General features: G+C 44.6%; 1 protein-coding gene across 5 annotated transcripts in view; it reads right to left on the reverse strand.

The window, feature by feature from the left end:
* Positions 1 to 16,258, reverse strand: part of LOC110989694 (C-type mannose receptor 2-like) — a 48,199-nt gene that overhangs the window by 5,559 nt on the left and 26,382 nt on the right. For 4 of the 5 annotated variants that reach the window (XM_087139935.1, XM_087139934.1, XM_087139937.1 and 1 more), the window contains 14 exons: positions 15,772 to 15,792; positions 15,358 to 15,524; positions 14,932 to 14,996; positions 13,633 to 13,736; positions 12,614 to 12,752; positions 12,147 to 12,256; positions 11,695 to 11,861; positions 11,312 to 11,414; positions 9,812 to 10,056; positions 8,882 to 9,059; positions 8,031 to 8,291; positions 7,329 to 7,499; positions 5,350 to 5,424; positions 4,809 to 4,926 (listed from right to left, as the gene is read on the reverse strand). In XM_087139935.1, the coding sequence (XP_086996061.1) occupies positions 4,809 to 4,926; positions 5,350 to 5,424; positions 7,329 to 7,499; positions 8,031 to 8,291; positions 8,882 to 9,059; positions 9,812 to 10,056; positions 11,312 to 11,414; positions 11,695 to 11,861; positions 12,147 to 12,256; positions 12,614 to 12,752; positions 13,633 to 13,736; positions 14,932 to 14,996; positions 15,358 to 15,524; positions 15,772 to 15,792 (1,924 nt within the window). Of the gene's footprint in view, positions 1 to 4,808; positions 4,927 to 5,349; positions 5,425 to 7,328; positions 7,500 to 7,962; positions 8,292 to 8,881; positions 9,060 to 9,811; positions 10,057 to 11,311; positions 11,415 to 11,694; positions 11,862 to 12,146; positions 12,257 to 12,613; positions 12,753 to 13,632; positions 13,737 to 14,931; positions 14,997 to 15,357; positions 15,525 to 15,771; positions 15,793 to 16,258 lie in introns of those variants that run through there. The other variant, XR_015426134.1, reaches the window with a different exon arrangement.

Here is a 16,258-nt window from a genome sequence, read left to right on the forward strand (position 1 = left end):
TATGACCTCCACACAGTCTGTCTGAGACTTTGGCTGTGTCCGAAACGGGCTTCCAGAGCTACGGCTAGGTCTATTGTCTGCGTGTCTCCACGTACTTTCAATGGAGTGAAGACCTAGTAGCTCTAGACAACAGATTCTCATCAGGGAACCGAGGCGCGTGCTCGTCATTAGCGAGCCACGGGCGGACCGTCCTCCATTTCTGGCCCTGCCCTGGTGGCTACGCCGTTCGTATTTGGTCCTGCTATTGCTTTCTCTAATCTACATCCGCGTTTTAGGCATCCGAATTCACCAAACCTTACACAGTAGTGGAATCCAAATGCCTCTTGTTATCCAGACGCGAGATCCTCTGATGTGGGCGTGTCCCTATTTACATACTGTCACTGTAAGGAGGTCCAACAAGAATTGGTCTACCATTGGCCGCATAATTCGTCAAGAATGGCCCTCAGATTCCCTCATGTAGTTACGTCCGCATGATCGGTACGAGAAAGAGTACTCGGTAGGGCTTTGTTCGATTTTCAAATTAATGTTTACGTTCGTCAGAAAAATAATTTTTAATATCGGAGTGGTTTTTCATGTCCACTGTTCCGCTTGTCCTGACCGCGGGAATATTGGGCTTCAATTCGTCCCTGTCAGGCAGGACCAACATTGGTGACTAATACTTGTATTTCTTACGTACACTTCATTTGAGACTAGGCTTTTTCTCTCTTCGGTTGGATGCATGCGCTCAAACTTTAATTCCCCATGCATGCGGTAAAACAGTTGGAGTCCTTCAATAAAGGAACGTCTACTGCTATTCTATGTAAAAGACAAGACTCATTTTTCATTCTCCAGAAATATGTTTCATCGACATTCGCATGTGCTGGAGCTGTTCATTGTCGCTAGGTGCAACTTCCTCTCGACTTCACCAGTCTTCCGGCACTGACTCCTTGCTCGATAAAGAGAGCCAAACCTTCTTCATATATCTTTGCCACTTGGAGTTTCCCCAGCCTCCGACCTTTTCATTGGTCGTAGCTAATCGGGGTACCTTCCTTTACGGCTTGACAGCATTTGTCAAGCCCTCACTGCAGTCATACTTAAGGTCCCCCCCAAAAGGTTGTTCACCTCTTTCTGGATAATTCATGACGTTTTCTTGTCTATCCACAGCTGCACATAAGACTTTGCTCAGGATGGGTGTGGTGAACCTCTGATGTGAAAGGGTTGATTTAATCCCACCCATCTCTAGACAAGAGAAACCTGTTGCTAACTTACCGGTGGCAATGAAGGATTTACAGGAGATACAATGGAACAGTTCTGGTCCTTCTTCCCTCGCCGATTTTTATGCACCAGTCAAATCCTGCTCTGCCTTCTCTAACTTTCCTCAAACGTTGTCGCGACTCGAACATCATCCCACCAGGCCTCAAACTCCACGACCCAGTCCGCAACCCTAGATCCAACCGCATCCTACTGTCAGCCAGCCAAGCCCTACTCCGGGAGCGCATCAGCTATACCAGATGCACCCTCAGCCACCTGGACAAGGACATCGCCAACGTGAAAGCTGCCCTCAAGTCAACTCTGCGCCATCAAGATTTCATCAAGGTCTCCTCCCTCACCCAGTCCTCCAGTCTTCATGCGTTCAACACATCCCGCAACAAGCAAGTCCGGAAATTCCTTCGTCTCACCGACCGAAAGATGAGATCGTCTATATCTCTATTCCAACATGCTGGGGCAAAGGGATCATCTATATCCCGCAACCCTACTACACCCGCATCACTACCAGTTCACCTCCGGAACCAAGACGAATTCCGACGACACAATGTCGTCAACCTTAGTCAACGCACCCTGTCTAACACGGAGACAGATGTCCTCTCCCTAGGCATGAACTTTGCCACACCACCCCGCTTCATCCCCTCAGCCGACATCATCCAAGCTACCGAACCAGCGTTACGGAAGCTTGACAAGACCACGGCCGATGATCAACCAAGTCATCCGTCACACCAACCCCATCAAGTCCAACCTCACCAGGCCTAAAAGCAGAAGCCCTCAAGAACCTTGGGAACGACAAGACAATCCACATCATCACGGCCGATAAAGGCAACGCCACCGCAGTCATGGACCGAACATCCTACAACAGGAAGGTACATGACATCCTCTCATCTGGTACATACCGCCCTCTACCCAAAGACCCCAGTCATCGAGAAGCGAGTAGCAGCCAAGCTACTTGCCCTTCAACGGTCCGACACCATCCCCACAGCACTCTACCGCCGCCTTCGCCCGTCAGCCTCGTCCTGTCCAAGATTCTTCAGCTAGCCCAAGGTTCACAAGCCAGACGTCCCCCTGCGCCCTATCATCGCATCCAGGGGGTCACCCACTTACTTGGGGGCTTCGGGTATAGGGGACCCTAGCGCCGGGGGTGGTGGGTGGACTTCGGGTATAGGAGACCCTATGGTCCTGTCGGTGGGTTTGGAGAGGTTGATGTGTTTGTATCCATTGAGTTGGAGAGCCGTCTTGATGTGCTTGAGTTCTTGGTTGAGGTTGCCCTGGTCGCAGATCTCATGGGCTCTGCGAACTAGGGTGCGGTTAACGGACGTCTTGATGGCTGGATGGTGAAAGGATCGCTGATGCAGGTACCAGTCGGTGTGGGTAGGTTTGCGGTAGAATCGATGGTTGAGAGTACCGTTCTTGTTTCTCGATAGGTTGACATCGAGAAAGGCGAGTTGGCCGTCTTGCTCTTGTTCCATGGTGAACTTGATGGTGGGGTGTTGTTTGTTGACGTATGTTGGGAATTCCTGGAGTTGGTCTTGACCGTGGGGCCATATGACGAAAGTGTCGTCCACATAGCGTAGCCACAGGGTGGGCTTGAGATCCGCGGTGAGTAGGGATGAGGTTTCAAACTCTTCCATGAAGATGTTAGCACGGACCGGGGATATAGGAGATCCCATGGAGGTCCTAGGCTTTAGGATTAACCTGAAGGTAACTCACGTCTCGAAGCCAATAACTCCTTTACAGACGTCTGCTCCGACGGAAGGATTCACGCAACAGAACAGACACTATATCGCAATGTGACTGAGCCAGTCCCTTGGTACCCGACCGTCTGCATATTGCCAGCTCTGCCTTGACATGGAACATCTATTTGCTGTTATTCTCCACCAGACTCCCGGCGATTCTGTCAGAATTGGTCAGAAAAAACATCTGCTATTCAGACCATTAGACCTTCCTAAGCCTGAGAATTAATTTACCCAGATTCCTAGGGTAACATTTATACAGGAGCACAGAGTTCTCCGTTTTCATGACATGACATGAACAGTGTGAACTCCACTTCAATGCCGATATGTGCAGTGACCGATTCTCTTCTACGGGACTAAGTACTGCAATAGCCAATTACATGTAGCTACTGTTTGTTGTCTAAGCTACCTATGTGTTTCCCAAATTAACTTCTATCCCTTAGACAACACTGACTCCAGGTATCCTCTTCTTGGCAAACATTTTGGTACAGCCGCCCTTTGTTGCTGCCAATAGCTGCTTCATTCCTGGATCGTGGTCTGTTGATAATATCCTCTACGCATACTCTCATTGGGTGATAGTCCCACTGCGCTCCTTTCACCTTCGCCGTAGGCTACAATTCAAGGCCCTGTTCATTCTCTCCGTACTAAAAGTGGGCCAGGAATCAAAGCTGAGAGGTATTGTGCTTCTTCTATCACCCTTCAGGTGAGAGTTTCGCCTTCGCTGTGTGGATTTCCTCGGCCGTAAGCATCATCTGTTCCAAATGGCTGATTTTCACAGACGTCAAACCTTGCCACCCTGTCACGATCCACGACGCTAGGCTTATATAGGCCTACATGCACAATGTCGAATCTTCCGTTAGTGTATGTTGGTGGTTATCTACATGGCTATTTTGTTGGATAACGCTACGACCATTTATCTCAGGCTACCTTTAGCATGGGAGTGCAATGAGTTCTGCCGAGACATGCCAATAATACCCTCTTCACCGAGACCACAAGAACAAGTACTGAGTCTAACTTCAGCTATACTTCGTATCTTTGGTTGTCCCCCTTTCATGTCCTACACACTATCAAGTTTGGTATGTTGACCGGCCTTCTGGCCCAGATGACCAATGTAGATGACACATTTGTGCCCATGATGTTCAGGCCGTTTCATCAGTAGGGGCCGATTTCAAAGTGTTTCCTGTAATAGAGATTTGTAGAGAGCCTTGTTGGGAAACCCATACCCCATTCACCTCCTGTTACCCCTATGATGTTTGAAGGGGGCCTTACACGTGGACTGTCTGTAGGTTGGACGGCATTACGGTTGCCCCATTGCGGACCATCCTCTACCCTTGCAGGAGGAGGCACTCAAGCAGTCACTCTAAGGTGGCTGGACACTGGTAGTGCGTCCTCGCTTTCCCACTGTCCATTGGTTCGGTGCTACTCTGCATAGGTATTGGTAATCTGCGTAGGTTGCAGGTAGTAGATTCTCCCCCTACCTAATGTGGGTTGAGTCTACTGCTGCATACCTACCAGATTACCAATCTCCCTCCCTTCTCCCCGCATGGCCTTGGCGCACTTTGAGCATCGAAAAAGAGGACAAACATGGCCGACGCCTTCGCGGGGGGCGAGTGGGGACGCACTATTGGTGATCAAGAATTTAGCGAATTTAGCGAATGGAAGTAATGGACTAGAAAATAATGCATAGGTATTGGTAATCTGGTAGGTATGCAGTAGTAGACTCAACTCACATTAGGTGGAGAATTCTTTTCCTCTTAAACGTGGGCACAGACCTTTTCAGAAAAAGCACGCATCATTTATTCAGCTTTATTCTGCCACTGCTCTTACCTCTTATGCTTTGCTGAATGTTTCTCGTACATGAAAGAAACAAATGCCAGGAGGGTAATCAGCGCGACGCCACCACATCCAAAAGAGATGCCAATAATTGCTTCAGTCGACAAAGTTTCTGCACAGAATGAGATCCAAAGGAAGGTGTGTTTCTTGGTTTCAAAAAACGATAAACACAGGCATTTTTATGGAGTTTTCTCAAGTTCGTAATTGTCCACTGACTGTGCACAGGAATTCGGTGCTCTATTCTAGTAAACATATAATCAAAGGAGCCATCACAAGTCCATAATCCGAAAAAATACGAATAAAATGCATTCACGATAGAAAAGGACACGTCGGTATTTTTTGACATTTCTATTTCATTCACACCAACTACTGTTGCTTTGCACGAATTACTGTTTCTAGAGTTAGCATGAACTATTATTTCGTTTGTTTGAATTATCCATTTGTTCCAAAGAATTACTATTTTGTTCACAATTATTATTAATTCACTTACAAAATTACTTCTTGACACAAATCAGTGAACAAAATGGATATTTACTCGGTTTCGTTGGTACTGGTGGGGGTTGTCCAGTGGTAGTTCCTCCAGTCGTTGAAGCTTTTGTTGAGAGCACATCTATGAAATAAAGACTTCCTCTTGAGTGACCAAGGTACCTCTTCAGGCTAGTCAGTCTCACCAACAACACTGTTCGTCGTCACCACTTTTGGAGTATAGTGGCAAAACTAAGCAAGTAACAATGTAACCCTCATTCCCTTCCACAATCATCCTCATTGTTTACAAAGGGATCCGTGCAAGGGCTAAGCACTGGTGTTAGGGTTAACCTCATCTGAGGTGTACTACCACGCTGTCCTGCCTCCCTTGGAACCAATTCCAGAGATGTACCAACACTGGAACGATCTCGTGCCTTCAATGAGGCATACCCTTGCGTATCCTCTGGCAATTTCCAGTCAACCTCTGAGTCGACTTTCGCCTGAGGTATATCCCTGCTCTTAGGTGTATATACCTCACTTGTAATCTCAGGTTGTGACCTTTTTCTGACAGCCTCAAACTCAGCTCAGAGAGACGATTCCGCTCCAATTTGAGCCACTGAACTTCCATTCTGGAGTGGTTCAGGTCACAAAGGACAGAACCCTTGTCATCGTCATTCTTAGAGGTGATCTCACTGCCCTTATTACTACTCATACTGAAGTTTCCTCAGTGCATGGAAACTCAACCCTAATTGAACTCTCTAGACTAGGCCACTGGCCACTGGATGATAGTGGTATTTCACCAGTAAATTCAGGCTGCAAGATCGCTTGACCCGTCCCCAAGCCTTGCAAATTTACCCTTACCTACGTGTCAACCACTATCAGGCGAATTCTGTGAAAAATTGATAGTTGCTCCCTTACAGCACGTCGCAAGGTTTGCAACTCCACACAAATCCTTAACAGAATCCACACACTAATAACTACAACAATAGACTATACAACATTGATGCACCAAAACTATAAGAAAACACCACGCGCCACGGAATAATTAAAAGCAAGGATGTTGTTGCTGATGTGAGTCCAGTTTAGTCTGTGGTCACAGCGACCTCCAGCGACCATGCGTTTTTTCGCCCGCCTCATCAGCGCATGACATTAGTTGACTCCAAAAATTGTCCACGGAATTTCATCAAATATAAGAAGTACAAATAAAATATGCATGTAATCACGAAGTGTGCATCATTGGTTCACTTAATTTTAGTAATTCATGTGCTGATTTGAGGATTTATCAATAATTTAGCTCAAATGATTGTCTGATTATCTAAGAAAAGGAGACAATTCTTCACACGTAATTATGCAAGTCTTGGCCACGTGTTGTTCATTTAACATGTTGAATCCGTTGTGCGTGTGTTTAAATTGGAAGTTTAGGTCTGCCATGTACATGTAACTGTGTCAACGTGTAGTTCACTTAAGTAGGTGTTACCTTTTCCGGTTTTTTCTTTGCTTTTATAGTTTTAACAGGGTGTCTAATTATACACGGAGAATATTGGCTTGCAGTGCCCACATGCAGCTTTACATCGATGCACATACACATATATAGAGTGTTCAATAGACACGACTCCATGACTTTGGGAAGTTACATATTTCAGTTAACTTGTGTCATCATCAATTTTGCGATTCCAGAGTCAACTACAGATGTCTGAGCCCTAAATAAGTCTGATATATTTTTCCCGAACACTATGTTAAACAAACCCAAAGACGCATTCGCTGTTGACTTGCCCCCCCCCACACCAAAAGCTGGAATAGATACACCGCTTCCTTTGATATAATCACTGTACAATTCAGTCCTAGCTGTCCGAGAGCCCGTGAGAGCAAATTCAGTATAGTTTCCTTGAATAGGTTTCTAGGTGGGACCACCTAAATACCTGTATAGTTGCCTGACCTTTTGACGACCGTGCTTGCCTAGTTTAAGTGAACAGTCCTTTTTCTAATGGTATATCTGTATTAGTTCCACAATGTGTGCAGATATGAGCTATACGCACACATCGGTCTTACCGTAGGGTGCCACGCATACATATCCCGCCTTGGTAAAGCAATCGATGTTCCTCCATTGTCCCGAGCCCTCTGTTGAAAGCTGCACGCAGGCGTTGCTCTCTATCGGTAAAGTTGGATATTCACCGGCCCAGTTAGTGTAGTAATATAGCGAACCATCATTCCACTGGAACTCTGCCATATTAAAGAAGATACAAAAACGTTCTTTACCAGCAGTGGATGCTGGGGATGGGTTCATCTGCCGTGTGTCATCCATTTTCCTGTGACTATTTTAGGGAGATAATTAAATATATTTTCAATCCCCTTTTCCTCCCGCTTGTTTGGGTTTTCTTTCATTCGTGGCGCACCTACTTGTAAATGCCAAGCGGCCTGTTTTCAGTGCTGAGACATGCAAATGACATTTGCTTCAAATACCAATAAACATGGTTCCTTTCTAAACAGTAGTCATTGGCTTTTGTGTAAATTTCAGGATGTTTCAGATTAACAGATCATTGACCATCTTTTCAAGGAACATGCCCATTTCTTGTGGGGGTGCTACATAAACAATTTGACTGTGGGTTTGAATTCTCGACAACGGGCTCATAAGCTGGCCCTTTGTCAAGAATCCAGTCCCCCATTTAAGTAATCTATGAAGTACCTGCGTGTTAACTCCAGATCGACGATGGCAATTTAACAGCGTTGACACCAATGATGACGTATCCTTACCTCCGTCTTGGCAGAAAAGACCCAGCCAGATTTTGTTGACGTCCAAGACTGCGCTGGCATTGATCTGCAGGAAGGTGTTCACCTCTCTGCTCAGACTACTCGCCGGGAAGACGTTGGCTCCTCGCTGCTGGCACAGGACAAGTGCCTCCACGTAGCTAACCTCCGTGTTCTGGGTATCGAAGAAGAAGCATCTGTCGTCGACGGCGATCCAGCCTTTGCGGCAGTCACCAGACGGAGGGTCAGGGGGTGGCGGCTGGGGCGCTACAAATAGAAACGCCGAAATCCACAGTGAAGAGTCCAAACAAGCGACAGTTTCTCATGCAAGGTGTGAATATCGACTTTGCTTCTTGTTTTACAGAAAACCTTGTCACGGGAAACAGAATCATCGGTTGCGATGAAATCCTCCTCGGTTGTTTCGGAAAAGACAGTCATCATTGTGAAGTGCAGTCATGTCCCAGACTTTCCAAGACACAGCTCAGAGCAGGTGGTAATCCTGCTTAACATGAAATGATACTTATAGGAGTATTCCGGCTGAGCTATAGTGCCTTCAGCTCCGTTGCCAGCTTCGGTCATTGGAAGGGGACACAGTACTAGCTACGGGGCTCAACATAGGCACAATAGATAAATGTGATGCTTATTTTGCCGATCAGGGGCAGCTGCTCAATAGTAAAGGGCCTGATCAGTGTCTAACACCCCGACTTAATTTTTTACCCAAAATGCAAACAAGCCTTCACTGACGAAAGGAGGGGAAGAGGCGAACAGCTATGCATATGTTTAACTATACCATAAAGCGAGTACGCATTGAGGCATGTGAACAACAAAATTTATTGTGACATCGTCTTTGGGCCTACCTGTTGTGATTTTGCAAACTGTAGGGTGCGCATAGCTGTAGCAATTGACATTGCGCCATCCTTCATGAGTCATGACAACGCAATCGTTCAGCACGTCGTTGGATCCAATCGGGTAGCCTTTAGCCCAGTTGGTGTACTGGACAGGCCAGCCATCCAACCACTGAAACTGCCCCATAGCCTGTCCGTAAAAAAAGAAGGGTGGCCTCAGAGTGACTGACTCGGCAGTGGAAAATTGACATCCATGCTGCAACTGAGTCGCTGTCCGTGTCAACGGCCACAAACTAGGCCTGTGCTTTGAGTCTTGACGAATAATCTCTTGTCAGAACATACACAGCTCATCAGCCACATTACATCCTTAAAACCCGTCCAAAGTCTACATCCTGTTACGCTCCGCCCGATAAACTATTTCTTCAAAAGCTAACCGTCATGACAGTTCTTTTATTCCAATTGGTCGAAACGCGTCACGTGACTACGATGTGGCAATGCCTGCTGCGTATTAAGCACGCACTGGCACCTTGATACGAGACAGTTTAATCAATTCCGATTGGTCAAGAGTCTGTGTGGACCCGGCACGCCAAGTCTATATATTAGGAGATTCTTCTGGACTACTTGAAAAAGGATTATACCATCAAAAGGAGGGGGTGTTTAGGAAAATAAAAGTAAAATTCTTAAACAAAATCCTTGGACGTTTATCATATATTAATTTCCTTTGACTCTATGACTAAAATGTTATATATGAATGGAGATAAATATGTACTTGCTGTGCTTAAACGGCATGAGAATGAACGCTGATAATACAGTCGCCCGCAGCTCGGGCATTAGTCGCGTCCATTCTCCTGAAGACCAACCAAGCACATATTACATTCCCTTATTTCCTTGTCCACACTAATATTGAGGATTTCAAAGTCTGACAGTTATTTGCGCTCTTACCCCTCTCCTCATCCCAAGCCACGCGCTGTCAACACCGAAGTATGACATGACCATCTCAACGAAGGCCTGTTCGTAGGCGTCGCCAAGGGACGGCAGATACGCCCCGTCTTCCTCACAGTCAGCCACGGCGTTGGCGTTGGAGGAGTTGTATGTAAAGACTCTGAAGCAGGAATCTTCGTACTTGTGGTAATTCAGCTTTACAAGGCAGGGTTCGTAGGGGACAGGCTGCGGGTTTCCTTTGGTATCTTAAAGGAAGAGGAAAGAAGGAAGACAAAAATGACACCTGGATGAGAAACCTGGGTAAATAAGAGGTGGTCTTCATCACCACAATTGTACAGTCCAGTTTATCCCAACCATTGCCGAATCAAATCAAAAACCAACTTGAAATCCTCTGACCCAGGGGTATGTTCCTCACCAGTTTCATACAATTCCACTGAAGAATTGTTTGCAGATCCTAAGGGCAACAACTGGTCTAGTGACATGATTCCAAACCACGTGCGAGTAGTTCACTTCGAATGACACTGTTTCTTTAAAGTGAAGTTTCAATTAAAGGTTAACACAAAATGAAAACATTTAGTTAACGTGAAGTATTTCAAAATAACAATAAAAACGTAACCATTTCAATCATAAATTCAATGTTTACCCCATTAACCGTGACCTCAAATTGAATAAAATGATCCTGCATTTCCCCGCCCACAAAAGATTCCCCTTTTGGCCGTTCGCGCTCCCAGGCGGATTTGATGACGTCATCGGCAGAACGCCTACATGTACAGTGTACATGTACATTGCATGATTGCAGTATATGCAGAATTGCACGCGTACAATAGATGACGTTGTGTTCGATGTAGCTTGGCCCACAGGCAAACACTGTCTCGGTTCAAGGTAGAAATTAAAAGATACAGACCTAACGTGTATTTCTTGAACTGAAACAGTGTTTGCCTGTGGGCCAAGCTACATTGAACACAATTTGGTCTGTTACAAACGTGCGATACTGCATGTAAGCCTGCTGTGGGGTCACGTTAATAAACGACTTTCTTACATCAAAATGCCACTGTAAGAAGCATGCCGGTAATACATTATGATAGGCACTTGGATTATGTAGCAGCTTATAATAGAGCAGCCCATTTCTGGTCGCGTGCGAGTAAGAAGGAATAGTATGTAGGATGTCTGTGCTGTGGATTCTGGATGGTAATTTATCGTTTCGGGATTTGTTTCCTAATTGAAAAAGCTTGGTTTGAAACTTTTTTTGAAGTCCTGCCAACATTTGCAACGCTGACGTTTGTTTTGTTCGCGAACTATCGTCGACAAGTCCCGATTATTAGCGTTACGATGATAATTCACTTTTAATGTTGGCATTTTAATGTGGAGATCACACTGATCAAGGTGGGAGTAGTCCGATCAGGTGTTTGTTTGGAGTCTGTATTGCAGTGGTTTTATTTTCTGGAACTCTCATTTTTTTTCCTGGATTTTATAGTACTCGATGAAGAAGGTTATTCTCACCAAGTGGCATCTCGCATATAAAACCGTTTTCCTTTTCGCAGTCGACATCACTCCACTTCCCTGCGTAGATTGGATTGTTGGACAACTGGGCGCAGTAGTTTACCTGAGGGCACGCAGGAGTCAAACAACGAAAGGAGTGAGGAATTCGAAAAGCACGGTATAATCAATAAAATCTGGGGAAACGACTGGCAATGTACCCGAGGCCTAAGAAAAATTTGGGAGCGACGGAACATTTTCAGATCCCACAGAAATACCACGTACGACTTCTTATGCAGAGCTGTGGCATATATTTTCATATGTTCAACGTTGGGAACGCTGTCCCTGGGTATCCAGGTCTTGGGTCCAGGGGGGAAAAGTGGAGTGCCTTTCCGAAACTTCCTTACCTTGTTATCGCCGTCTTGTTGAAAAGGGCCGTTTGGTTCTCCCAGCGCCCAGTTCGTGAAGTCCACCGCTGAGCCGTCGGCCCAGTAGTACTGATCGAACTTTCCGAAGCGACTCAATCCAATCCAGACGTCGTTTTGGATGTTTTTCAAAGGAAAGCTGAGAAGCCCTGTTGCAGAAAACGATGTTGGACAAAGAAATAAAACAACTTGAATCAATTTATCAGATTACAACTTCATATTTTCATAAATCTTGGGTATTCAACAGCTGGCGTAAGTGTGAAATTTCCAGTTACAATTATCGAGGGAAACAGGTTGCAAAACATTAATATTTCGAGGAAATTTATCAACAAGAGTTATCAGAAAGCAACCTTTAAGAGACGCACAGTTTCAAATGCCTGTGAGTGTGGGTCAAATAGCAGTGAACACTGATTCCATTGGTTTGACGAGTGTACCTTGAACACCTTGGCTGTGGACTGATGCAAGCTCTCCTGAACGGAACTGACATTCCTTGTGTGCTTCGATCCATGTCTTGGGCTTAGCCATGGACCTCAGATCATAACATCTTCAAAAGAGAAACAAACTATAAAACATTCTGTGACATGAACCCAAGGATCTCGTTTCCTCTCGTAATCACAACCAATTTTCATCTTTTTTTCCCACTGAGATACTCATGAGCCAAGTTCTGCGTGATCTATGGAGAGCTTTAGAAACGGTACTACTCAAAGGGGAAAAAAAGGCCTTACCTTCAGTAGTGAAATCAATTGGTACTGACTGACCTGACCTTACACCAGTCCGAGAATGTTCAGTGCCTGCGAGTTGGCCGTTTTTATTGGCTCAACCTTCTGCGCGTATCAAGGGGTCCATAATCACACAGGGTCCAAATTTCATATTACATCTGCACACATCATCAAGAACGAACCTGTCTTTTAGCTTGTAAGTGCCTTCAAAGCATTCTCCCTCTGGTGGCTTCTGGGTGACAATGATGGGCTCCGTGTTCCTTGTATCCCACTTACAAATGTAGGGTCGTCGTAAACCACAGTTATGGTCCTCCCATTGTTCTACAGATTGGAATGAAAGGTGGGAGTGATTCGTTGACTTTGAAATTAGTTTTTTAGGATTGTGTTTCTTGGAAGATATTGTGCGTGTAACTATTCTTTAGAGGTAGTTGTGTTTTCTGGAGTTCTAGTCGTTGTCCACAAACAACTGAATTCAAAGTTTAAGGGGAATACCCAGAAAACTGAAATTAGGCAGTCAAGACGAAATAAGGAAAATGAAGGATTTTAGAAATAAAGAAAAGTAAAAAATAAACAACACAATAAAGACTGAGGTGAGTAAACGCAAACGTCTTATGTACTCGTAAAACGAACCGTTCTGCTGACCCCTATAAGGTCAGAATGGAAAGCATTAACCGCATGGAGGGATGTGTGGGTGCTACTTGTATTTCTATCATTCGCACGGATGTCAAATTAAAAAAGTATGGACACAAAATACCTTTAGTCAGCCCACAAAGGCCACTGAAGCCACCGGCGACCATCTTACCAAGTAACACAAAAACTTGCTCGCCAATGTTATCCATATCGTTCCTGGTATTTGTAGTTACAATGGCAAACGAGCCAACGATCAACGTTGTATTCGGCACGGTACGATGGCCACCGTTGGCTTTAGTAGATACAAGAGCACTGCGAGTCCATTTTTGATTTATTTATATGACGTTTGTGACCATGGGCCCACGTTCAGGTGCACAGATCAATATATTGCTAAGCGCATCCTATACCAAGCTGCACTGGTCCCAACAGAGGGCATGCAAAGGTTTTTAGTGGTACCCCTGAGTATTTTAATTAAACAGCACCGTCTGAATGTCATAATAGTAAAACCCCATTATATTGGATAAAGAAAGTACAGCCCTTGTTGCTTATTCCCTCTTGGTGAATGTTTTACCGTTCTCATTGATAAGTGCACAGTATTCCATGTTGTTGTTATTCGTTGGGTCATCTGAAGACCACTCGGCAGTTTTCGGATCATATTCAGTTCCATCCGACCATCTGCATAAAAAAAGGTTAACCACAGTAATAGACAAGATGCTGAGGGACAACCGTGCGTGACACCAAATAACTGAGCTTTTCGTTATGTGACCATGCATCCCAAGTAGATCACGCGCCAAACTGAGTAAGGTTCACACAGTTGTGGTCCAGTCGATCACATTATGCCAAATCACGAGTCAGGTTACACATCAGTTCAAAAAGGCAACAGTGGAATTACTACACCGAAGGACAGACAGGAAAGCGAGTTGGCAGTACATTTTAATTTCGCGGTGTCTTAATGACTTGAGGCTGGATGATCTGTAACTGACTGGTCATGACTTTTGTTGATGATTTGATTATCAAGGACGATTTAAATTTAGAGACGTCGCAGGAAACTCCAAACTCATTCTGAAAAAAATGTAGGTATGTATTAAATAAATACAAGTACCCCGGTAAGGGTAAATCAGCTGATCACAGCTCAATTCTTGTGAGATTACACATATTGTGTAATAATAGAAGTCCGGTTATGTCAAATAACGTATGGTTGTACTGTACGTGGCTGAGGAAGATCTGTACATATTTGACAGCATATAGCTTTTAGATGCTCTAAACGCGCATTTTGTGGCGGACCAATTCTCTCCATGTTGAAAATCTGGAGAGATCACTGGCTGATAGTGAAGTCACTATTTTCCCTTTTACATTTTTGTAAAGTCTTTTTTTCAATGGTGTGAGTGGTTGAGGTTGGTTCCCTCTTATTCGGGAACCAACGATTGGCTTCACTTATTTGTACAAATCGGAATGGCTAACGAGCAATCAATATGGAGACGTCAGTGATTCATCTTTTTCTCCAGGCCAACATTCTGAGGACTTCTTAAAATCTCCACTGCTCTATTGTTTTCCTCAAGTTGCCAATTATTACGTTTGAAACAAACATAAACCCCTGTCTTGACATGTGTATCAGGGTTTTCTGATCTGATAATGGCAAACAATAACCGCGAAAAAATCCAAAAGTAATACGGGCGTTTCACAATAGTGCGCCACAAAGAGATTGTAACGCGTTGACCAATCACAATGCGCGAAATTTGTCGACCCAATGCGCGTTCGGAAAGGGTCGACAAATTTCGCGCGCTGTGATTGGCCAACGCGTTGCAAACTCATGATGGCGCACTATTGTGAATCGCCCATATTGAGTGACTACAAGCCTTAGGAGACTTACATCCAGTTGCCCGCAGATGCCATATTATTCAGGCCGATCCAGAAGGATTCTGTCTCACGACCAGTCTAGAATCATGCAAAGTAGGGAAACACACATCAGAGAACTCCTGTATAATTTCGAGAGACAGAAGCATCCAGCGTTCTGATCTAGTTCATCCCCAGTCCATCTGAAATCATCTGGTCTTACAGGAACGGCTGTACAAAGCATTCCTTTTCAATGCTCACCTGCACACTATGACTGAGCTTGCGATAATACTTGTGATAGACTGTACTATATCATAGGTGTCTTAACAAAGAAGGCATAACTTACTTTACGTTGAAACCGACTAAAGCAGTCATAAAACACCACCCATGGCAGACCGAAAATGTGGGAAATGTCGCTGATCTGAGTAGGTTACAGATAGCTTCAACTTGGTTTAATACTCACAAGGCTCTTGATGTACTCCCGCTCGTCGCCCACATTCAAAGTGGTCAGGTGACCTTTATTCAGATTACACCATTGTTCAGCTTCTTCCCAAGTCAGCCAGCTGTCTCCGTTATCTGCTTTGCTGACATAGTAGCATAAACCCAACCCAAAATACCAGCCGTCGGGACCTGTAGGATGAGATCGATCATACCTGAATTCAACACTGAGCCTGAGATGTCTTTCCGGGCAATGAAATCGGTACAAGTAAAACTCTTCACTTTTATGCCGGTTAGTTTTCCAAAAGTGAAAGTAGCCTGAGAGACATGTAAACAACTGCTGATTTGTCCATAAATGAATGTTTCACATGTGATCATCATAACCAATGAAGTAGTAAGGATAAGTACGTGAAAGGTCAATAAATGCAGGTAAACTCACATGGATTTTCTGGGCCAGGTACTGCAGAAACGGGAGAAAGATTAGAAAAATTTTATTTGGTTACCTTCTCACAAAATTTGTGTAAGATGTCATTTTGTATGAAATACTGAGCGAGTGTTTTCAGAATGATTTTTGCGTGTATCAAACGTTATCAGAAATTTTTTTCTTTTGAAATTAGTGGCATGTAGATAAAAGTAGCAGCTCATGACGACTTTGGGGACATAATTTATATTTAATTTGTGTTATATTAAGCCAAGCCTAACTGCTGAGTCGCACTCTAATCTGACTCTAGCCACGTTTTCTTTTGACGTGGAAGAATACTTGACTTTACTTGACCTGGAATTTTTTTGCTCCTACTCAATGGCGAACGGTAACTGGAGTACCATTACACGATTCCATTTGATGAAGCAGGGCACTTTGGGATCTGAAGTAAATTTTACTGCGTTAATAACTTTAAAAAAAAATTGACTTAACGGTTTCACAAAGT

Source organism: Acanthaster planci, linkage group LG08 (genome assembly GCF_054643075.1).
Source record: "Acanthaster planci isolate LZ-2023a linkage group LG08, COTS_SCS, whole genome shotgun sequence".
Taxonomy (NCBI): domain Eukaryota; kingdom Metazoa; phylum Echinodermata; class Asteroidea; order Valvatida; family Acanthasteridae; genus Acanthaster; species Acanthaster planci.